The following is a 24,219-nucleotide window of genomic DNA, read 5'->3' as shown; positions in this document are numbered from 1 at the left end:
CCCAGTATCGGATCCATGGGGACACAGAGCTGATGCGCACTCAGTTGCCTCACGACTCTGGTGTGGTGGATCTGGCCCTAAAGAAGGCTAAGAGTTCTAGAGAGCATGCTTCGGCGCCCCCGGGCAGAGACTCCAGAACCTTAGACTCCTTTGGGAGGAAGGCCTATCATTCCTCTATGATCGTGGCCAAGATTCAGTCCTACCGGCTCTACACGAGCATCCATATGCTGAACAATGTGCGACAGTTGGTGGGCTTGGTGGACAAGCTCCCTTCTGAGCAAGCCAAGCCGTTTCAGGAGGTGGTCAGGCAGCTGAAGGCGTGCAGAAAATTCCTGGCCAGAGGGGTATATGATACCTTTGATGTTGCGTCCAGGGCCGCTGCTCAAGGGGTGGTGATGCGCAGACTCTCATGGCTGTGTGCCTCCGACCTGGAGAATAGGATCCAGCAGCGGATTGCGGACTCCCCTTGCCGAGCAGACAACATTTTTGGAGAAAAGGTTGAACAGGTGGTAGAACAGCTCCACCAGCGGGATAACGCCGCCGGCAGCCTTCAGCATCTACCTCATCAGGTAGACGTTTTTATGGGGGACGGCGGGCTGCTCCCTACTCTTCTGGTAAGCGTAGGTACAATCCTCCTTCTCGCCAGCCTGCGGCCCAGGCTAAGCCCCAGCGCGCTCGCTCTCGTCAGCAGCGTGCGCCTCAGCATGGCCCCACGGCTCCCCAGCAAAAGCAGGGGACGAGCTTTTGACTGGCTCAAGCAGAGCATAGCCGACATCAACGTGTCCGTGCCGGGCGATCTGCCAGTCGGGGGGAGGTTGAAAGTTTTTCACCAAAGGTGGCCTCTTATAACCTCCGACCGTTGGGTTCTTCAAATAGTCCGGCAAGGATACACCCTCAATTTGGCCTCGAAACCCCCAAATTGCCCACCGGGAGCTCAGTCCTACAGCTTCCAGCACAAGCAGGTACTTGCAGAGGAACTCTCCGCCCTTCTCAGTGCCAATGCGGTCGAGCCCGTGCCATCCGGGCAAGAAGGGCTGGGATTCTATTCCAGGTACTTCCTTGTGGAAAAGAAAACAGGGGGGATGCGTCCCATCCTAGACCTAAGGGCCCTGAACAAATATCTGGTCAAGGAAAAGTTCAGGATGCTTTCCCTGGGCACCCTTCTTCCCATGATTCAGGAAAACGATTGGCTATGCTCTCTGGACTTGAAGGACGCCTACACGCACATCCCGATATTGCCAGCTCACAGGCAGTATCTGCGATTTCGTCTGGGCACACGTCACTTCCAGTACTGTGTGCTACCCTTTGGGCTCGCCTCTGTGCCCAGAGTATTCACGAAGTGCCTGGCTGTAGTAGCAGCAGCGCTTCGCAGGCTGGGAGTGCACGTGTTCCCTTATCTCGACGATTGGCTGGTGAAGAACAATTCCGAGGCAGGAGCTCTACAGTCCATGCAGGTGACTAGTCGACTCCTGGAGCTACTGGGGTTTGTGATAAATTACCCAAAGTCCTATCTTTTCCCAGTACAGAGACTCGAATTCATAGGAGCTCTGCTGGATTCTCGGACGGCTCGTGCCTATCTTCCGGAGACAAGGGCCAACAATCTGCTGTCCCTCGTCTCCCGGGTACGAGCGTCCCAGCAGATCACAGCTCAGCAGATGTTGAGATTGCTTGGCCACATGGCCTCCACAGTTCATGTGACTCCCATGGCTCGTCTTCACATGCGATCTGCTCAATGGATCCTGGCATCCCAGTGGTTTCAGGCTGCTGGGGATCTAGTGGACGTGATCCACCTGTCCACGAGTTTTCTCAAATCCCTGTACTGGTGGACGATTTGGTCCAATTTGACTCTGGGACGCCCTTTCCAAATTCCTCAGCCACAAAAAGTGCTGACTACGGATGCGTCTCTCCTGGGGTGGGGAACTCATGTCGATGGGCTTCAAACCCAGGGAAGCTGGTCCCTCCAGGAACGCGATCTGCAGATCAATCTCCTGGAGTTACGAACGGTCTGAAACGCTCTGAAGGCTTTCAGAGATCGGCTGTCCCACCAAATTATCCAAATTCAGACAGACAACCAGGTTGCCATGTATTACATCAACAAGCAGGGGGGCACCGGATCTCGCCCCCTGTGTCAGGAAGCCGTCAGCATGTGGCTGTGGGCTCGCCGTTACGGCATGTTGCTCCAAGCCACATATCTGGCAGGCGTAAACAACAGTCTGGCCGACAGGTTGAGCAGGATTATGCAACCTCACGAGTGGTCGCTCAACTCCAGAGTAGTGCGCCAGATCTTCCAGGTGTGGGGTACCCCCTTGGTAGATCTCTTTGCATCTCGAGCCAACCACAAGGTCCCTCAGTTCTGTTCCAGACTTCAGGTCCACGGCAGACTGGCATCGGATGCCTTCCTCCTGGATTGGGGGGACGGCCTGCTGTATGCTTATCCTCCCATACCTCTGGTGGGGAAGACTTTGTTGAAACTCAAGCAAGACCAAGGCACCATGATTCTGATTGCTCCTTTTTGGCCGCGTCAGATCTGATTCCCTCTCCTTCTGGAGTTGTCCTCCGAAGAACCGTGGAGATTGGAGTGTTTTCCGACCCTCATCAGACAGGACGAAGGGGCGCTTCTGCATCCCAACCTCCGGTCTCTGGCTCTCACGGCCTGAATGTGGAGAGCGTAGACTTTGCCTCTTTGGGTCTGTCGGAGGGTGTCTCCCATGTCTTGCTTGCTTCCAGAAAAGATTCCACTAAGAGGAGTTACTTCTTTTTATGGAGGAGGTTTGCCGTCTGGTGTGACAGCAAGGCCTTAGATCCTCGCTCCTGTCCTACACAGACCCTGCTTGAATACCTTCTGCACCTTTCTGAGTCTGGTCTCAAGACCAACTCTGTAAAGGTTCACCTTAGCGCAATCAGTGCATACCATTACCGTGTGGAAGATAAGCCGATCTCAGGACAGCCTTTAGTTGTTCGTTTCATGAGAGGTTTGCTTTTGTCAGAGCCCCCCGTCAAACCTCCTACAGTGTCATGGGATCTCAATGTTGTTCTCACCCAGCTGATGAAACCTCCTTTTGAGCCACTGAACTCCTGCCATCTGAAGTACTTGACCTGGAAGGTCATTTTCTTGGTGACAGTTACTTCAGCTCGTAGAGTCAGTGAGCTTCAGGCCCTGGTAGCCCAGGCCCCTTACACCAGATTTCATCATAATAGAGTAGTCCTCCGCACTCACCCTAAGTTCTTGCTGAAGGTAGTGCCAGAGTTCCATCTGAACCAGTCAGTTGTCTTGCCAACATTCTTTCCCCGTCCGCATTCCTGCCCTGCTGAACGTCAGCTGCACACATTGGACTGCAAAAGAGCATTGGCCTTCTATCTGGAGCGGACACAGCCCAACAGACAGTCCGCCCAATTGTTTGTTTCTTTTGATCCCAACAGGAGGGGAGTGGCTGCGGGGAAACGCACCATTTCAAATTGGCTAGCAGATTGCATTTCCTTCACTTACGCCCATGCTGGGCTGTCTCTTGAGGGTCATGTCACGGCTCATAGTGTTAGAGCCATGGCAGCGTCAGTGGCCCACTTGAAGTCAGCCACTATTGAAGAGATTTGCAAGGCTGCAACGTGGTCATCTGTCCACACATTCACATCTCATTACTGCCTGCAGCAGGATACCCGACGCGACAGTCGGTTCGGGTAGTCAGTGCTTCAGAATCTGTTCGGGGTTTAGAATCCAACTCCACCCCCCTAGGCCCATGTTTATTCTGTTCCAGGCTACACTCTCAGTTAGTTGGATAAGTTGTTAGGTCAATCTCAGTTATGTCCTCGCCGTTGCGAGGCCCAATTGACCATGTTTGTTGTTTTGAGTGAGCCTGGGGGCTAGGGATACCCCATCAGTGAGAACAAGCAGCCTGCTTGTCCTTGGAGAAAGCGAATGCTACATACCTGTAGAAGGTATTCTTCGAGGACAGCAGGCTGATTGTTCTCACAAACCCGCCCGCCTCCCCTTTGGAGTTGTGTCTTCCCTTGTCTTTGTCTTGCTATATACGGGACTGACGAACACGAGCCGGTTCGGGTGGGAAGACGGTCGCGCATGGGCGCGCGAGGGCTAGCAAACGCCTTTGCTAGTGAAGATTCCGATTGGAGGGGGCTGCCGTGGACGTCACCCATCAGTGAGAACAATCAGCCTGCTGTCCTCGGAGAATACCTTCTACAGGTATGTAGCATTCGCTTTAACTGCGATTTACATTTTTAATTGCGGTTAATAATTGATTGCATGCTGCCTGCCTTCTCCCTCCTTCCTGCCCTCATACATGGTCTGGCATCTCTCCTTCCCCTCCTGGAGCTGCCCTTGGCACTCTCTCAAGTACCCCCCCTCTCCCACTTGGTGTACCTTTTGAAAAGCAAGCAAGTGACTATGCCACTGATTAAAATGCCCAATATCTCCACCTCTTTCTCCCTCCCTCCCCTCTACTCCCAGGCCTATTCCCTCACTCCCAACCATCCCTCCCCCAAGTACAGCACCTCTCTTTTTCTTCCTTCCCTCCACCCTCTCCATCCCCAGGTCCATTATCTCTCTTCTCTTGCTCTTTCTTCACCCCCACGAGTCCAACATTTTCCCCTCTCACCTTCTCCCTCCACTTCCTTCCCTCCATCATTCTCTCCCTCCCCTAACAGCCCTGCCCGCAGTTTTCTATCAGTTCCCTCCCTCCCACACAGTCCGGTGCAAGCATCTTTCCCTCTCCTCCGACGCACTGGGCATGCGTGGACTGATTTCCCACCCGCTGCAAGAGCGTGTATCTTAGTTTTCTTTTTTCCGTGACAAGGAGTGACAGGAATTTCTGTTGCTCCATTTGTGCCCGGGAAAGAGCCTTCAGCAATGGTGAAGTGTTTTTGCTTCGGATTTTGCTTCCTTTTTTCAAAAAAAAAACAAAACTAGGTGTTTTTTCCCCTTTTCTTAGTTTATTTTTCCACTTTTTAAAGTTTCTTTTCTTTTTGTCTGCGGTCACCTTGTTAGGCCACGTGGTCGGGTCTTTTCCTTTTTTCTCAGTACAGTTCAGCTGTTTGATTTAGCCAGTGTGGTTTTTCCTTCCATGTCATTGAAGACTCCCAGAGGCTTCAAACGTTGTACTCAGTGCAACGTTGGGAGCAGAGGTATGCATGGCTGCTGAGAGGCCTCAACACGCTGGGAGCAGTGAGGCATCAAGTGGGTCTCCACCTATCTCGAGACCTCCTGCTTTGCAAGCCCACCGGGACCGTACATCATCGGATCCGACTCCAAGGTGATGTGAGAATCCGACGATGTCCTCGTTGGCACCGAGGAGACTCGGTGACGTTCATCGAGTGTAGGCAAAGAAACACCGTCACCATTCCCCCTTGACACACGGTGCCAGGATCTCTGGGGTACCAAGGAAGCGTCGGTGCCAGGAGGACAGCTCCCCCTCCATACAGGAGAGGCCAATGCATCAGCCTCCCAGCAGTCCGATTCCTGCTCTCAAGCCTCAACTGATTTTGCCACCGACTGCTCCACCGGCCCCGCAGCCTTCTCCTATGGCGGCTCTCAACAAGCGCATCCAGTCCTTACTTCCAGAGCTTCTGTAAGGATTGCTGCGCTAGTCGGGGGTGCTTGCGCCTTCCGAACCTTCTGTTGCAGTGGCTTCTGGCCCCATACCTGCGGTGAGGTCCCCAAGCTCAATGCCGCTTGCGGCTCTGGTGTCGGCTGCCACCCAGGTTGACTACCCATCGATGTCGGTGGAGGAAGCTTCGCCACAGTCCAGGCAAGCATCGGCCCCTCGACATCGCCATCGGGACCGTAGGTATTCGGCATTGAAGCAAGTACAGTCTCGGAGGTCACTGAGGGAAGTGCTTTCCGATACTGAAGAGGAGCGCTCGTGGGAGTCAGAGGAGGATTCCAGGTACTTCTCTTCAGATGAGTCCTTTGGGATTCCCTCTGAACCATCTCCTCCACTTGAAAGGAGACTATCTCCCCCAGAGAACCTCTCCTTTGCTTCTTTTGTCCGGGAAATGGCTGAGGCCATTCCATTTCCTGTAGATGTGGAGGATGAGCCCAGGGCTGAGATGCTCAAGGTCCTGGACTACACCTCTCCACCTAAAGAGGCAGTAACGACTTCTTTGCATAAGATACTCAAGGAAGTCCTTATGCGAAACTGGTCGTTCCCTCTGTCTGGTCCTGTGATCCCCATGAAGACTGATTCCTAGTATCAAATCCATGGTGAACCTGTGTTGATGAGGTCTCAGTTACCCCATAACTCCATGGTGGTGGACTCCGCCCTCAAGAGAGCCAAGAGTTCTGGGGACTATGCTTTGGCGCCCCCAGGCAGAGAAGCTGGGACCTTGGATTCTTTTGGGATGTAGCATTCAGAATCTCTACTCAAGGTAAAGCGATGTTCAGACTCTCACTGCTGCATGTTTCTGACCTGGACCACTCGGTCTAGCAGAGAATTGCGGATGTTCCTTGCCAGGGGGAATAACCTTTTCAGACAGAAGGTAGAGGATCTGGTGGAGCAGATCAAGAGGCACACGGATGCTATGGATTCTCTCTCCCGCCGGATGCCTTCTGCTATAACCTCCTCAACCAGGAAGTATTTTTTTGGGTCGCAGAGTGTTCCCTATTATTATTATTTATTATTTATTGCATTTGTATCCCACATTTTCCCACCTATTTGCGGGCTCAGTGTGGCTTACAATATATTGTGAATGATGGAAATACAATTTGTTGCATTACGATTATGGGTTACATTGTGAAGAGTTATGGGAAGACAAAGTCAGAGTCAAAATATCATTTGGGGAATAGAACAATGGAATGTAACAATGGGGAATTGATAGGGCGATAAAACAATAGCAAGAGGGTAGAGTTTTAAGTGTGGTGAAAATACGGGGGAAGAGAACTCAGAAGAGAGTGTACTGATGCATTTCTATTAGTGTGTATGGACTTCATGTGTTTTGATTCTTGCAATAAATTTTCTCAAAGAGATGAGTCTTCAATAGTTTGCGGAAGTCGGTTAGTTCGTAGATCGTTTTCAGGTTGCGTGGTAGTGTATTCCAGAATTGCGTGCTCATATAAGAGAAGGTTGATGCGTGCAGTACTTTGTATTTTATGCCTTTGCACTTAGGGAAGTGGAGGTTGAGGAGAGTTCGGGATGATCTTTTAGTGTTTCTGGGTGGCAGGTCTATTAAATCAGACATGTAAGCAGGGGCTTCACCGTGGATGATTTTGTGGACTAAGGTGCATACTTTAAAAGTGATACATTCCTTGAGTGGGAGCCAGTGTAGTTTCTCACGTAAGGGTTTTGCACTTTCGTATTTTGGTTTTCCGAAGATGAGTCTGGCTGCTGTATTCTGGGCTTTTTGAAGTTTCCTCAGTATTTGTTCTTTGCAGCCTGCGTATAGTGAGTTGCAGTAGTCCAGATGACTGAGTACGAGTGATTGCACTAGGCCGCGGAAGACAGATCTTGGAAAGAGTGATCTTATTCTTTTCAGTTTCCACATGGCGTAGAACATCTTTTTGGTTGTGTTGTTTGCGTGAGTCTCGAGTGTCAGGTGGCGGTCAATAGTGACTCCAAGGATTTTTAAAGTTTCTGAGATTGGCAGATTTAGTTTAGGTGTATTAATAGCGGTAAATTTATTTGTGTTGTATTGGGAGGTAAGTATGAGGCATTGAGTTTTTTCTGCGTTCAGTTTCAGTCGGAATGCATCTGCCCAGGTGTTCATGATGTGTAGACTTTGGTTAATTTCATTGGAGATTTCATTAATGTTTTGTTTGAAAGGAATGTAAATCGTTGCATTATCGGCATATATGTATGGGTTGAGGTTGTGGTTTGATAGAAGTTTTGCCAAGGGGATCATCATTAGGTTGAAAATAGTTGGCGAGAGGGGGGATCCCTGCGGTACTCCACACTCAGGTGTCCATGCAGCAGACGTAGTTGAATTTGATGTGACCTGATATGAGCGTAAGGTTAAGAACCGCTTGAACCAGTTTAGGACATTGCCTCTGATGCCAAAGTATTGAAGAATGTGTAATAGGATTCCGTGGTCAACCATATCAAAGGCACTTGACATGGCAAATTGTAGGCATAGGTACACTCCTGTGTCTCGCCAGCCTACTCAGGCTCGGCCCAGTGCGCTTGTTCTCATCGTGTGCCCAAGGCCCCTGCTGTTTCCCAACAAAAGCAAGGGACAGGCTTTTGATTAGCTCCAGCAAAGCATAGCCACAGTAAAACTGTCTGTGCCGGACAACTTGCCGGTTGGGGGGAGGTTAATGTTTTTTTTTACTAAAGGTGGCCTCTTCAAGTAGTTCGGTTAGGATACACCCTCAATCTGGAATCCAAACCTCCAAATTGCCCACATGAAGCTCATTCATACAGCTTCCAGCACAGGTAGGTACTTGCAGAGGAACTCTCCGCCATTCTAAAGGCCCATGCAGTCGAACCCGTTCCACCAGAGGAAGAAGGGCTGGGATTCTATTCCAGGTACTTCCTTGTGCAAAAGAAAACACAGGGGATGCGTCCAATCCTAGACATAAAGGCTCTGAACAAATTCCTGGTACAAGAAAAGTTCAGGAAGCTTTTCCTAGGCACCCTTCTTCCCATGATTCAGGAAAACGATTGGCTATACTCTCTGGACATGAAGGATGCTTACACGCACATTCCGATACTCCCAGCTCACAGGAAGTATCTTCGGTTTCGACTGGGAATGTAGTAATTTCAGTACCTTGGACTGCCCTTTGGCCTGGCGTTTGCACGCCCAGAGTGTTTACAAAATGCCTAGCAGTAGTCACAGCGTTGCTACACAGACTGGGAGTGCGTGTGTTCCGTTATCTCGATGATTGGCTGGTGAAGATCAGCTCGGAGGACGGTGCTCGGGAGTCCATGCGGATGACTATTCAGGTACTGGAACTACTAGGGTTCGTAATAAATTACACCAACTCCCATCTCGCTCCTGTTCATGAATTGGAGTTCATAGGAGCACTGCTGGACACGAAGACAGCTTGGGCTTATCTCGCTAAGACATGGGCAGACAACCTTCTGTCCCTGGTGTCCATAGTTCGAGCATCTTAGCAAGTCACAGCTCAGCAGATGTTGAGGCTTTTGGGGCACATGGCCTCCATAGTTCATGTTACACCCATGGCAAGTCCGCTCAATGGACCCTAGCTTCCCAGTGGTATCAAACTGGGGGGAATCTAGACGATGTCATCCGACTCTCCACGGGTTTTCAGAATTCTCTTCGGTGGTGGACGATTCAAACCAATTTGATCATGGAACGTTTACTCCAAATTCCTCAGCCGCAGAAAGTGCTGATGACGGATGCATCTCTCCTGGGGTGAGGAGCTCGTGTAGATGGTCTTCACACTCAGGGAGCTTGGTCCACCCAGGAAATAGGTCTTCAGATCACCCTCCTGGAGCTTTGAGCAATCTGGAACACTCTAAAGGTCTTCAGAGATCGTTTGTCCAACCAAATTATCTTAATTCAAACAATCAGGTAGCAATGTACTATAACATCAAGCAGAGGGGCACCGGACCACACCCTCTGTGTCAGGAAGCCATCCAGATGTGGCTTTGGGCGCACCGTCATGACATGTTTTTCCATGACACTTATCTGGCAGACGTAAATAACAGTCTGGCCGACAGACTGAGCAGGATAATGCAACTTCTGAGCATGGGGCACCCTCTTGGTAGATCTTTTTGCCACTCAAATCAATCACAGGGTCCCTCAGTTCTGTTCTAGGCTTCAAGCCCACGACAGACTAGCATCAGATGCCTTTCTCCTGCATTGGGGGACAGGCCTTTTGTATGTGTATCCTCCCATACCTCTAGTAGGGAAGACTTTGCTGAAACTCAAGCAAGACCGCGGCACCATGATCCTGATTGTGCCCTACTGGCTTCGTCAGATTTGGTTTCCTCCTCTTCTGGAGTTGTCATCTGAGAAACCGTGGAGATTGGAGTGTTTTGCAACCCTCATCACTCAGAACAAGGGGTCACTTCTACATCCCAACCTCCAGTCTCTGGCTCTCACGGCCTGGAAGTTGAGAGCTTAGAATTCACTTCCTTGGGTCTTCCGGAGGGTGTCTCCCGGGTCTTGCTTGTTTCCAGGAAGGATTCCACTAAGAGGTGTTACTCTTTTAAGTGGAGGAGGTTTGCCATCTGGTGTGACAGCAAGGGCCTAGATCCTCTTTCTTGTCCTACACAAACCCTGCTTGAATACCTTCTAAACTTGTCAGAGTCTGGTCTCAAGACCAGCTCCATAAGAGTTCACCTTAGTGCAATTAGTGCTTATCATCTTCGAGTAGAGGGTAAGCCTATCTCTGGACAGCCTTTAGTTGTACGCTTCATGAGAGGTTTACTTTTGTCAAAGCCTTTCAAACCTCCACCAGTGTCATGGGATCTCAACGTCATTATCACCCAGCTGATGAAAGGTCCTTTTGAGCCACTGAACTCCTGCCATCTGAAGTACTTTACCTGGAAGGTCGTTTTCTTGGTGGCTGTTACTTCAACTCGTAGAGTCAGTGAGCTTCAGGTCTTGGTAGTGCATGCACCTTATATCAAGTTTCATCACAACAGAGTAGTCCTCCATCTGAACCAGTCAATTGTCTTGCCAACATTTTTTCCCTGTCCTCATGCCCACCCTGACGAAAGCAGCTTGCACATCTTGGACTGCAAGAGAGCACTGGCATTTTACGTGGCGCGGATGAAGCCTTTCAGACAGTTCGCCCAGTTGTTTGTTGCTTTTGATCCCAATAGGAGAGGAGTCGCCATCGGAAAATGCATAATCTCCAGTTGACTAGCAGATTGCATTTTCTTCGCTTTTGCCCAAGCTGGGCTGACTCTTGAGGGTCATGTCACAGCTCATAATGTCAGAGCCATGGCTGCGTCGGTGGCTCACTTAAACTCAGCCTCCATTGAATAGATTTACAAAGCTGCAACATGGTCTTTATTATTATTTTATTTATTGCATTTGTACCCCACATTATCCCACCTTTTTGCAGGCTCAATGTGGCTTACAGAGTAGGGTTATGATAAAGTCAGTACATGATTTAAATACAGTTGATCATAAGCTGAGGTAAAAGAGGATTTAGATAGGCGGATGTTGGGTATGTTCTGTGAGAAGTGTTTTAGGTGTGCTTGGGTGGTTTGGGGGATGATTTGTATCATTGAGGGTGACTTTTGTAAGCTTTGTTAAAGAGGTGTGTTTTCAGAGCTTTGTGGAAGCTGGTTAGATTGTTCATGGTTTTCAGGGCCTTGGGTAACGCATTCCAGACCTGTGTGCTTTTGTATGCAAAGGTTGTAGCATAGGCCTGTTTGTATTTCACTCCTTTGCAGCTGGGGAAGTTCAGATTGAGGAATTTGCGGGCTGATCTTTTGGCGTTTCTGGGCGGTAGGTCCACTAGGTTTAGCATATAGAGTGGGGCGTCTGCGTGAATGATCTTGTGCACGGTTGTGTAGATCTTGAACTCAATACGTTCCTTGAGCGGGAGCCAATGTAGTTTCTCTCTTAGGAGCTTCGCACTTTCATATTTAGGTTTTCCAAATATGAGTCTGGCTGCCGTGTTTTGGGTTGTTTGGAGTTTTTTAATGGTCTGTTCTTTACAGCCTGCGTACAGAGCGTTGCAGTAGTCCAAGTGACTTATTACTAGTGACTGTACCAGGGTGCAAAAGACATTTCTGGGGAAAAAAGTTTCCACATCGATTGGAACATTTTTTTCATTGTGTTCTTCACGTGGGTATCAAGTGTGAGGTTTCGATCAATGGTGACTCCAAGAATTTTCAGGTTTTCTGAGATAGGAAGTGTGCAGTGAGGTGTGGTTTTAGTGGAGTAGTTGTTTGTGTTGTATTGGGAGGTGAGAACTAGGCATTGGGTTTTTTCTGCGTTGAGCTTTAACCGGAATGAGTCCGCCCATAAGTGCATGATCTGGAAGCTCTGGTTGATCTCGTTGATTATTTCGTTTAAGTCACTCTTAAACGGGATGGAGATTGTGACGTCATCGGCATATATGTAGGGGTTAAGGTTTTGATTGGCCAAGAGTTTGGCTAGTGGTATCATCATTAGGTTGAAGATTGTAGGTGAAAGGGGGGATCCTTGGGGGACTCCACATTCCACATTCACATCACACTACTGCCTTCAGCAGGATACCCGACATGATAGTCGGTTTGGGCAGTCGGTGCTGCAGAATCTGTTTGGGATTTAGAATCCAACTCCACCCACCTAGGCCCATTTTATTTTGTTCCAGGCTGTACTTTGTTAGCTGTATATAGTTTCAGGTTAATCTATGTTTTTGTCCTCGCCGTTGCAAGGCCCAATTGACCCTTGTTATTTGTTTTGGGTGAGCCTGGATGCTAGGAATACCCCAGTTGTGAGAACAACTCAGCTTGCTTGTCCTCGGAGAAAGTGACGTTACTTACCTGTAGCAGGTATTCTCCGAGGACAGCAGGCTGATTATTCTCATACTCCCGCCCACCTCCCCTTGGAGTTGTGTATTTCCTTATGCTTTTGGATTTAACTAAGATACGCTCTCTCGCAGTGGCTGGGAAATAGTCCGTGCATGCACAGTGCGTCGCTGCACGCGTAGCAGAAGACTCTGGCAAATCTTCTGTTTTGCTATTTTTTCATGCCAATTCCTGGGCCGACGCAAATTGTTGGCCCTGTTGTGAGAATAATCAGCCTGCTTTCATGATATCCTATGTACCTTAACTGAAATAATACTTTGTTCTTCTTATTTCGCTAATGACGATTGTCATGGTGGCATAATGTAAGCCACATTGAGCCTGCAAAGAGATGGGAAAATGTGGGATACAAATGCAGCAAATAATTAAATAAAATAAATAAATAAACTGCAGATCCTTCAGAACTTAGCTATCTAGTTGCTTTGCTGTGCTCGATGTACTGATCATGATACACATGTACTAAAAAAACATCATTGACTACCTATACAGCAGATGATAACTTACAAAGTAGCCTTACTGACGTGCAAGGCTTTTAGGTTAGGCGTTCCAGATTACTTGGCTAATTTGACAATTTCTTACTCTCCCAGTCATCATTTTTTATGTTTAAACAATTTTTATTGATGAATCAGCAAAATACACATTATTAAGCAATGCACTGTAAGGTGATATGAATGGTTACCATATACTTCAAAAGAAAGCACAAGGTAATAAATGCCTTCATCAAAGTTTGAACAATTTTTTTTTGTTACATTTGTACCCCGCACTTTCCCACTCATGGCAGGCTCAATGCGGCTTACATGGGGCAATGGAGGGTTAAGTGACTTGCCCAGGGTCACAAGGAGCTGCCTGTGCCTGAAGTGGGAATGGAACTCAGTTCCACAGGACCAAAGTCCACCACCCTAACCACTAGGCCACTCCTCCACTCCCTCAACACCCTCCAAAAAAAACTGAAAGCCAGCCTTGTTAGGGTCCCCATGTCAGTGTACCGTACCCCCCTCCCAATAACCCCCACAACATCCAACATTTCAAAACATAACAAGTACCAAATCTAACCCCCCTTCCCCCTTACACCCCACGCTTATGACCAACAAGTAAGCCACAACCATCCCTCCCCCCCCCCCCAAGGGCCTGAGCTCATAGCCCCCAGGAAAGTAGAACAGACGCTGCAACAGGAACATCTCAAATCCCTACCCATCCCCAACTAAAATTTTTTCATCAACCAGATCAGGCTAGCAAAGTAAAAAAAAAATAATAAAAAAAAATAATACTTGGAGAATGAACTAGCATAGGCCATTTAAAACCAGACCTCTACTCCTGGGGGGGTGGGGGGGGGGGTCAATGAATCCAAATAAGGGTTCCAAAGTTTCAGAAATCTGAGTTTGCGCTTGCAAGATCCCTTTGCATCCCTCGCCTCCCATGTTACCATACAGTGAATTAAGCTGCGCCAACGCCAACGCCAAAATGTAGGTGGTTCTGCTGAGGTTCAAGACTGTAAGATACATTTCTTTGCCAAGAGACACAACAAAATACTAGGTGTAGCAGGGCCCCTGAAAGATCCCGGATAGTCCAACAGAAGTTGTAATGGAATACCCCCAATCTTACAGGGTAAGGTTGATTCCAAGTATAGAACCACTTTATTCCAAAAACACCTCACCGACGAGCATTCTCAAAAGGCATGATAAAGGTATTATCAGCCACTTTACACTTTAAGCACAAAGGTGATGCCACTTCCCTGGTGCAAAGCAACCTAGCTTGTGAACAATAAGCTTGTAATAATACTCAGAAAGCACATTCCCTAAGATTGTCATTACTAGTCAAACGCGACATGCTCCGAATGGCAGATAAAATATCCTGTGAATCCATCGGGTGACCAAGGTCTCTTTCCCATTTATGTCGAAGTGGTTCCAAATCTCTGGGAACTTTGAACTTCCACAATGTCTTGTGAAGCCCTGAGACAGTAGTAGTAGTAGTAGTGGGTGAGATAGCATAAAAAAAAAATCCCTAACAGTGATCCCAATATGGAGTCTCAAGGATTCCTTGGATAATGACCTAACATAATGTTTTAGCTGGCAATAAGCGAACGTGTCTTTACATTGAAGACATTCCTGCCCTCTCAGTTGTTCTAAGGGCTGGAGATCACCTGCATCAACATGTTCTACGAGCCCTATACCCACTCTCTCCCATCGGGTAAAAATTGGATTATCCAATCCAGGTTGAAAAGTGGGGTTACCTCGCAAGGAGAGCAGATCTGATATCTGTGGGTCACCAGCAAAGCCCCTCACCAGCCTTTCCCATGCCTCTCTCAGAGAAATTAAAAGCGCACTGCCCCTCAACCTCATAGGAAGTAATGAACACTTCACATGCAGTAATGAGAGCACATTATAAGAAGCAAAATATGCTGTTTCCATCTCTTAAGGGGTAAAACTGCTTTGAGAAAAAAGCCAATCTCGGACATGTTGCAACAAACACGCAATATTATACAGCTTCAAATTCGGTAGACCTAGCCCACCTTGGGCCCAATTCCCCATCAAATACTGGTAACGCAATTTAGGTTTCTTTTTTGCCCAAGCGAAACTTTGAATCAAGCGTTAGATTGTCTGAAAATCTTTCTGTAGTAATCTAAGAGGCCCTTCAATATGACTCTTGAACATATTGTGTAAGGCCAAGTTCCTCAAGAAAATGAGGGAAATCTCAGGTAGCCGAGGATGATGGATTGTCAGTATTTATTTGTTAAATTTGTATCCCACATTTTCCCACCTAATTGTAGGCTCAATGAGGCTTACAATTTTTCCGACATGACTTGTGTCATTTCAGAATACATGTACAATTGGTAATATAAATGGAACATGAGTATTAAATAACAGTCGAATAGAAAAGAAGAAAATATATCCAATATATAAAATATAAATATATTATGGAAAAGGAAGCAGGATTACATAGGAAAATGAAGATTAAGGTCACCTAAGATCAGTGGGCAAGTATTAGCAATACAGTGTTCCAAAAGAGTGGTATACAGTGTCTGCCGTGAGGCAGCAGTTACTGGTGGAGGTTGATAGAATGTCCAGAAATCTAGAGGGGAGAGAGAACTAAGGCAGAAGGAGAGGGATTCCAGATGCTGCTGACAGCGGGTAGCAATGTATGACAGATGAAGTTGAGAAGCATAAATGATCGCTAGCCCCCTACCACGCCGAGAATCACGACTACTCAAGTAGTACAGAATGCTGACGGGAGTGGCTGAGTTGAGATAGGCAGCATCATATGTGGCCAACCAAGTTTCTACAAGACAAAGAATAGACAGTCGATGTGTGAGAATAAGATCGTGGACCAAGTGAAGTTTACCTCGGAAACGAGGATTCAATAACAAGTATGACGTGCCTGTGCTAATGGAACCTCACCAGGGGGTGGCCTGCTGAAGTGGGTGTAAAGAAGAGATTTTCCTATATGGAACAGAAGTGTCATAGTTACGCAGGCCTGTTGGTCTGCATCTCCATAGTATGGGAATAGCATGAGAAAGGCACATAGCAGAAAAAGCATAAAGCAGGAGAAGAGTCAGAAAGTAGCACTTTACCTGAGAAAGCATATCAGATCGGGGCAAAGCTGAGGACACACTCTGGGGGCGCACAAAGGAGTCAAACACAAAAATTAGAGTAAGATTCTGGCATATATTGGTAGCCAATGAGCCTGCATATTAACATAGTATGATCCAAAGTATCAGAGCTACAGAAATGTCTAAGAAAATCATTAATGATCATTCCCTGGATAACATCTAATGTGAACTGTAAGGTGTTTGTTCATATGTCAAATGTTATCAGATTCTGAAACATGTTGGTAAAGGTCTGTAAGCACAATTTATAATACTGACATACTTTGCTGTTTGATAGGATCAGAACTCGGACAAAGCAAGTCTGTCTTCAGGTGGCGCTCTGGATCCAGAGTCCAATTCGTTAACTGATGAAGATGTGTCTAATGATTATGACAGCACTGCTTCTGCTCAGGAGAACCATGGCTCTTTTGTCACTGGGGGGATAGGGTTAAGTAGAGTTAGTCTGGAGAGCACCAATTCTCAAGATGGATCATCCAAGCAGCTTTATCATTGTGGTAACAGTTTCTATTTTTGTGCTTAATAATCATTATTTAGACTATACAGGGCCTTGTAAAAGTTTTCCTATTCTGCAGTTTAAAATATCACACTATAAAATGCATTAATATAAGCATCTGTTTCACTGATCTACTTTCTGCATGAACAAACAATTATAGAAATACTTATAGTAAAAATAAGAACAGGAAATGTTTTGAATGCATGAATCAATGATGTGAAGCCTTAGCAAACCCAGATTACTGCCCTGCAATGGCAAAAAGAAGCAAGTGCTTATTTCTATTGAAGTACTTGTTTCTTTTTGCCATTGCAGGGCAGGTTAGCTCTGGGTCCAAAAATTGCGTTAAAGGCTTGTATCCAGTTTTAGTAGCTGAGCTCGTTCAAATACTACTCTTTGAAGCAAGCTGTTTCTGTTGCATAAAGTGAATTTGAAGCAAAAATCTAAAAATGCTGAATGTGGTGCAGCTGAAAGAATTCTGTAATAGGTAGGCAAAGATATGCATTGCTGCAAGGCTGTGAGAGTTTCATTGTGTTTGAATATCACTTGGGGAAAATGTCAGGTCATTCATTGTAAAGTGGAAACAGTTTAGCCCCATCAAGATCTGGGTATGATTAAGCCATCCCTTCAAAGTCAGTAGCCAGCATGGATTAATGAAACAAAGCCAACATGGATTTAGTGAGGGAAATCTTGCTTCATCAATCTATTACATTTCCTTGAAGGGGTGAACAAACATGTGGCTACAGGTGAGCCAGTCAATATTGTGTATCTGGATTTTCAAAGGCATTTGACAAAGTGCCTCATGAAAGACTCCAGAGGAAATTGGAGAAGGAAATTGATGTGGAGGAGTGGCCTAGTGGTTAGGGTGGTGGACTCTGGTCCTGGGGAACTGAGTTCGATTCCCACTTCAGGCACAGGCAGCTCCTTGTGACTCTGGGCAAGTCACTTAACCCTCCATTGTCCCATGTAAGCCGCATTGAGCCTGCCATGAGTGGGAAAGCGCGGGGTACAAATGTAAAAAAATAAAAAAAATTGGAGGTAGTATTCTATTGTGGATTAAAAACTGGTTAAAAGATAGAAAAGAGAGAGTAGGGTTAAATGGTCAGTATTCTCAATGGAAAAGGGTAGATAGTGGGGTTCCCCGATGGTCTGTGCTGGGACTGCTGCTTTTTAACATATTTATAAATGATTTTAAAATGGGAGTAACTAGTGAGGTAATTAAATTTGCTGATGACACAAAGTTATTCAAAGTTGTTAAATCGCAAGAGGATTGTGAAAAATTACAAGAAGACCTTACGAGATTGGGCGTCTAAATGGCAGATGACATTTAATGTGAGCAAGTGCAAAGTGATGCATGTGGGAAAGAGGAACTCGAATTATAGCTATATAATGCAATTTCCACCCAGGAAAGGGATCTGGGCGTCATCGTTGATGATACATTGGCACCCTCTGCTTAGTGTATTTGTGACCTGGATTGGCTACTGTTGGAAACAGGATGCTGGGCTTGATGGACCTTTGGTCTTTTCCAGTATGGCAATACTTATATACTTATGCAACGACGGCTAAAAAAGCAAATAGAATGTTAGTTTTTATTAGGAAAGGAATGGAAAATAAAAATGAAGATGTTATAATGACTTTGTATTGCTCCATGGTGCGACCGCACATCGAATATTGTGTGCAATTCTGGTCACTGCATCTCAAAAAAGATATAGTGGAATTAGAAAAGGTACAATGAAGGCAACAAAAATGATAAAGGGGATGGGATGACTTTCCTATGAGGAAAGACTAAAGTGGCTAGGGCTCTTCAGGTTGGTGAAAAGACGGTTTAGTGATATATGATAGAGGTCTTTAAAATAATGAGTGGAGTGAAACGGGTAAACGTAAATCTCTTGTATATTCTTTCAAAAAATATTAGGACTAGGGGGCACACAATGAAGCTACAAAGTAGTAAATTTAAATTGAATCGGAGAAAATATTTCTTCACTGAAAGTGTAAATAAACTCTGGAATTCATTGCCAGAGAATGTGGTAAAAGCTGTTAGCTTAGCAGTGTTTTCAAAAAGGTTTGAATAACTTCCTAAAACAAAAGTCCATAAGCCATTATTAAATGGGCTTGGGGAAATCCACTACTTATTTCTGGGATAAGAAACATAACAATGTATTGTACTGTTTTGGGATCTTGCCAGGTTATGACCACTGTTGGAATCAGGATGCTGAACTTGGTGTCCTAGTATGGCAATACTTATGTACGTATGACTTGGGGCCCTGTTTACTAAGGTGCATTAGCATTTTTAGCGTATGCTAAAAATTAGCATTTGCTAATCTTGTAGACATCCATAGGAATACGATGGGCATTTGCACGTGCTAATGTTTAGTGCACGCTAAAAATGCTAATACGCCTCTAGTGTGTATTAGTAAACAGGACCCTTAGTTACAAAGATAGTTTGTCCTCTCTCAGGCTTGAATTTTTCTTATTTAAAAATTGTTTTGTAATTTCTTATGCTTTAAGTTTATACTGTGATGATGTAGTTCTTTTCATTTAGGGACTATATTATATACATAGATATTTTCTTTTTTTCTTTCTTATAAACTGCTTCAACACTTTATTGTAGTAAGTGGTATATCAAATCAGTATCAGACTGGAACTATATAGCTTCCCCTCTTCAATTGAGCATTTCCTGAATCAACATGATCAGTCATCCTCTTGCTTGCAAGCTGACAGAATTTGGTCTGCATTTCATTCTTTCAGTGGATCAAGTCAGACAGTTGTTATGCAAATATGCCAAATGCAACGTTTGACCCAACTATCTGCTTAGGTCAGTCCCCATACTGTTATTTGATTATCTACACTCCTATCTTACTTTAATGTTATCCCTGGTTCTACTTCCTCTAAGAAGTGGCAATATTACCCTGACTGCTATCCCTAAAAAATTCCCAAACAAACCAAAGCATTGTTTCCAGTTACAGATCTGTAGCCTCAATCCCTTTATTTGTCGAGGTCATGGAAAGACTGGTTTTGCAACAACTAATGGAATATCTCCAACTCCATTCCATTCTTCACAAATCACAATCTGGATTTAGACCTTCCTACAGTACCGAAACTATTCTTACTACTCTCTTAGCTTCAGACTGGAGCTCAGTATTGGTAATAAAATTATAGTACTCCAGTTCGATATGTCTAGCACATTCGATACTGTCAACCACAATATTCTCTTAAATATTCTTCACCATTTTGGTATTTGTGGTGCTGTCCATAATTGGTTCTCAAGATTTTTCAAATCTAGATCATACCAGGTAAACAATTAGGCACTATCTCTTCATCCTGGCTTTGTAGTTGTGGAGTACCGCAGGGTTCTCCCTTGTCCCCCATCTTATTTATCATCATGATGATTCCTCTTGGTAATCTACTTGAGAGCAATGGTCTTCTACTTTTATTTATGCTGATGACATAACTATTTACATCCCATTTTACAAAAGTCTTTATGATATTAACAAAATCAGATTAGGTATCACATTAACTGAATCCTGGGCTTCTGATTTTAAATTGAAACTTAATACTGAGAAGACTAAATTTTTGATTAATAACAAATCCTTATCATCTGATTATTCTCAATTGATTTTACCATTGATAATATAACCTATCCTCTTGTATTCTCATTGAAAATCTATGTGTATTGGGTCATCAAATTTTATTTGATATGTCACTGTCCTATATGAATTAACTAATTGATTTACCTCCGTGTAATGCTTCCATGTCATCCAAAGAATATCTCATTTTACATTTCCCCAGTTGTAGAAATGTATCTTACAGAACATTCTACAATGCTAACTTTTCTTATCAATGCACCAAAATCTGGAATTCTCTTCCTAAACAAATCAGATATACTAGTGATTATGGGTTATTTCGTAATTTATTGAAAATTTACTTTTTTAGCTCAAACTATTCAGTTCCTTATATTCACTTCTTCCTGACACCCCACTGAGTTTGCCCCATCACTTCCTATATAATATTTTTTATGATGTACTCTTGAAATGTAACTCTAAATTATTTCTTTTATGTTTATATTGTAAGCCACATTGAACCTGAGTTCCACTTGGGCTAATATGGGATAGAAATGCCATAAATGAATAAATCAGTCAATTACTCACATCAAATCTTCAGAGAAAGTCCTCGGATGGTGAGGCTTGGGGATTTCCCAGCAGCTACAGCAAGAGTCAGAGCCAGTGTTAAGCATGCTGGAGTTCAGGGCAGAAAATTAAAAGGCTCCCTAACCCTTGATCCCCGTCCTGCCCCCCCCCCCCCCCCCAATCTTCCCACCTGCTATTACTGCCACACACTGACAGACCTTCACCAAATACAGAAAAAGGATCTCAGAAATGAAAATATGTAGACAAAAATTGAATAGGGAGCCCTGAGAAGTTAAACTTGACATGTATTGCAACACTTGAGAAATAAAAACAGAAATGCATTGCCTTTTCTACTGAGCATGATATGAAAATATCTGCTATACACATTTCCCTAAGTTTAACATTAATAAATTCAAAATAAAACAGTCTTTTCTACCTTTGGAAATTGTATTTTATTTTTCCATCATGATAGTCCCAGTTTCTCTTGTCTGCTTTCCTGGTGTACTTTCAGGTGTCTTTCTTCATGGAGGTCAGTGGCAAGCAGTGATTCACTTATGCTGCCTGCAGCTGACTACAAAGTATTTCCTCTGCCACAGCAAATTGTGGCAGAGAAAGGCTTCTGGGTCAGCTACAGGTAGCATAAGTGAATCACTGCCTGCTAGCGACCCCCATGAAGAAAGACACCTGTTAAGGTATATCAAGGGGAGAGAAGGAGAAGCCAGACTGCAGGGGTCTCCCATAACTTTGGGCCCAGTTTGCTGCCCCCCCCCCCCATTCCATCCCTGACAAGGGTGCATGGCTGCTGGGTGGGCCAGGTCTACCTGTGGCTATGACTCATGCTAAAAGAAAACAAAAAGTTACAGCTGGAGGAGACTCCTGGCACTCTGGCTTTGTCGGGTGATGTTACTAGCAAGTGTGGCTGCATTTCTTTGCTGTCTATGGTGAATCCCTGTTGTAGGTAAGCAACTTAGCTATATCTGTTTATAATTGTAAACTAGCAAACACAGCAATAGCTGACTGAACTTCTTTTTTTGCTTCATGTACAGGTTCACCTTCAACGTTCCCCTTACCCTTCAAATCTGAGCTTGTATCTTCTCGCAGTTCAGACAGTAATAGTGTCTTCCAGAATTATGCCATGGAGGTAAGCTTTCTCCCATTTGCTTTAATATAAGATAAGAATGACCTCTAATAGTAATGCTGTAAAAATGAATCATAAGCACACCAAACCATGATTTTGAAGGTTTGTTATGTCAAAGCAGAGAGCAGATTTAAGGAGGTAATATATTTTCTCCAAGGACAAGCAGGCAAAATATTCTCCTATATGGATGACATTATCCACGGAGTCCAGTGCAGACACTGCCATAGTGCACAGTCACTTTAAAACTTTGACGAAAATTCATTGGCCACAGATGAAAACTCCTATTTATACCCCACATTTTCCAATGAGTTCAATGTGGCTAACAAATTACAAGAAGACAGTACAAAATAAGAAATAAAAACCATAATCCCACACATATCAACAAAGAAAAGAATCATAAAAACATATGCAGTGGGGGGAGGGGAGATAAAACTAGGCATCAGAATCAATTAACAGAAATTCTTTTAAGAAGAAAAGATTCCAAAAATTTGAGAAGAGAGGTGTGGTAGCCGTGTTAGTCCACTTTTAAAGGTAATCAATAGAAATAAAACAAAAGAAAATAAGATGATACCTTTTTTATTGGACATAACTTAGTACATTTCTTGATTAGCTTTCGAAGGTTGCCCTTCTTCGTCAGATCGGAAATAAGCAAATCTTGGTAGATGACAGTATATGTAAGTGAGACATCAAAGCATTTCAGTGACAATCTAACAGGATGGGGTGGAGGTGGATGGGTGAGACAGGGGGATATGCATGGAGACAGGAGAGTGTCAAACAAAGTAGTGCAATTTACAATTTTATGGCTTATAATGGGCTAGAAAGCCCAGATCTCTGTTAAGTCCTGTCTGGTGGGTGTCAAAATATTTAATCATTCTGACTTCAAAGGTCTTATGTTCCTGTATTGTTTTAAAGTTACCTTTCAGGATTCTGACCATAAAATCACTAGTACAGTGTTCTGTTTTTGTAAAGTGTTGTCCCACCGGCGTGGCATCCTGGCTAGCAATGGCATTTTTCATGTGATGTCTGTGTAGGTTAAATCTTGTTTTTAGCATCTGGCTTGTTTCTCCAATATAACATCCTTGGTCACATTTTTTATACTGGATGATGTATACCACATTGGAAGATGAGCATGTGAAGGGTTCCTTTATGTTGAATATTTTTCCTTTGTGAATGACTGTGGGGTCCTGTGAGATGTTTTGGCATAGTTTGCAGCTGGATATATTGCAAGGATGTGTGCCATTCTCTTCTTTTTGAGTCTGTGTTGGGCGATTACTTAGGGTTACCATTTTTTGTCCTCATACAAAGAGGACACTTGCCCCCCTTTCATATCCCCTGTCCCGCCCCTTCCACGCCCCTGACCCACCCCTTTCACGCCCTCACCCTGCCCCTGACGCATATTCCCCTCCTCCCCCGATCACCTTGCCTCCCCCCTGTCATCTCCACTCCCCCCCCCCCCCCCGTCACCTCCCCTCTCCTTACTCTACTATCCCTGGTGGTCTAGAGGTACCTCTTCGGGGCAGGAAAGAGCCCCCTCTTTCCTGCCCGGAGCGCTGCTGCCAGCTGCCCTGCATCCTGTGGTGAGTCCAGCTCTCAGCGTTTCAAAATGGCCGCCGAGAGTTGAAGTCTCGCGAGGGTGCTTCAACTCTCGGCGGCTATTTTGAAACGCCGAGAGCTGGACTCACTGTATGCAGGGCAGCTAGCAGCAGCGCTCCGGGCAGGAAAGACGAAGAGGTACCTCTAGACCACCAGGGATAGTAGAGTAACATAGTAGATGACGGCAGAAAAAGACCTGCATGGTCCATCCAGTCTGCCCAACAAGATAAACTCATATGTGTATACCTTACCTTGATTTGTACCTGTCTTTTTCAGGGCACAGACCGTATAAGTCTGCCCAGCAGTATTTAAGGGGAGGGGAGTAAGGGGAGAGGAGGGGAGTCCCGCGGTCCCGCCCCCGCCAGCGCCACCCAGCCCGTTTGTCCAGAAATCCGGACAAACAGGCAGGCTGGCCAAATCCGTCTAGACGCCCAGACATGTCCTCAAAAAGAGGACATGTCTGGGTAAATCCGGAAGTATGGTAACCCTACGCTTACTTCTAATTAGCTTGTGTTTTAAGTTGGGTGCCTGTTAAAAGAAAAAAGGGAACAACCCGACCGCGCAGCCTAAGCAGGCCTCGTCAAAAAAGAAAGGAAACTTTAAAAGGACAAAAAAATAAAGAAAACTATGGGGAAAGTTTTTTTTTTAAATGATAAATTGTACTAAAAGAAAAAAAAGGCAAAAGCAGCGAAGTGAAAAAGACTCTTTCCTGGGCCTGAGAGGAGCAATGGAAAAAACACGACCGCACCTCAACATGGAGAAAAAAAATAACTGAGAAGTAACACTCACGCGACAGGCGGGAAATTGGCCCCACATGCGCAGTGCGCGCT

The 24,219-nt window shown here is 45.3% G+C and overlaps 1 protein-coding gene across 1 annotated transcript in view; it reads left to right on the top strand.

Annotated features, from left to right (window-relative positions):
- Positions 1 to 24,219, top strand: part of DENND4A (DENN domain containing 4A) — a 576,041-nt gene that overhangs the window by 412,163 nt on the left and 139,659 nt on the right. Inside the window, 2 exon segments of the mRNA XM_030189785.1 lie at positions 16,319 to 16,535; positions 21,705 to 21,799. Coding sequence (XP_030045645.1) covers positions 16,319 to 16,535; positions 21,705 to 21,799 — 312 coding nt within the window.

The sequence above is a fragment of the Microcaecilia unicolor genome, chromosome 1, assembly GCF_901765095.1.
Source record: "Microcaecilia unicolor chromosome 1, aMicUni1.1, whole genome shotgun sequence".
NCBI lineage: Eukaryota > Metazoa > Chordata > Amphibia > Gymnophiona > Siphonopidae > Microcaecilia > Microcaecilia unicolor.
The sequence above is the reverse complement of the archived record's forward strand: the minus strand, read 5'-3'. Positions and strand labels throughout refer to the sequence as shown.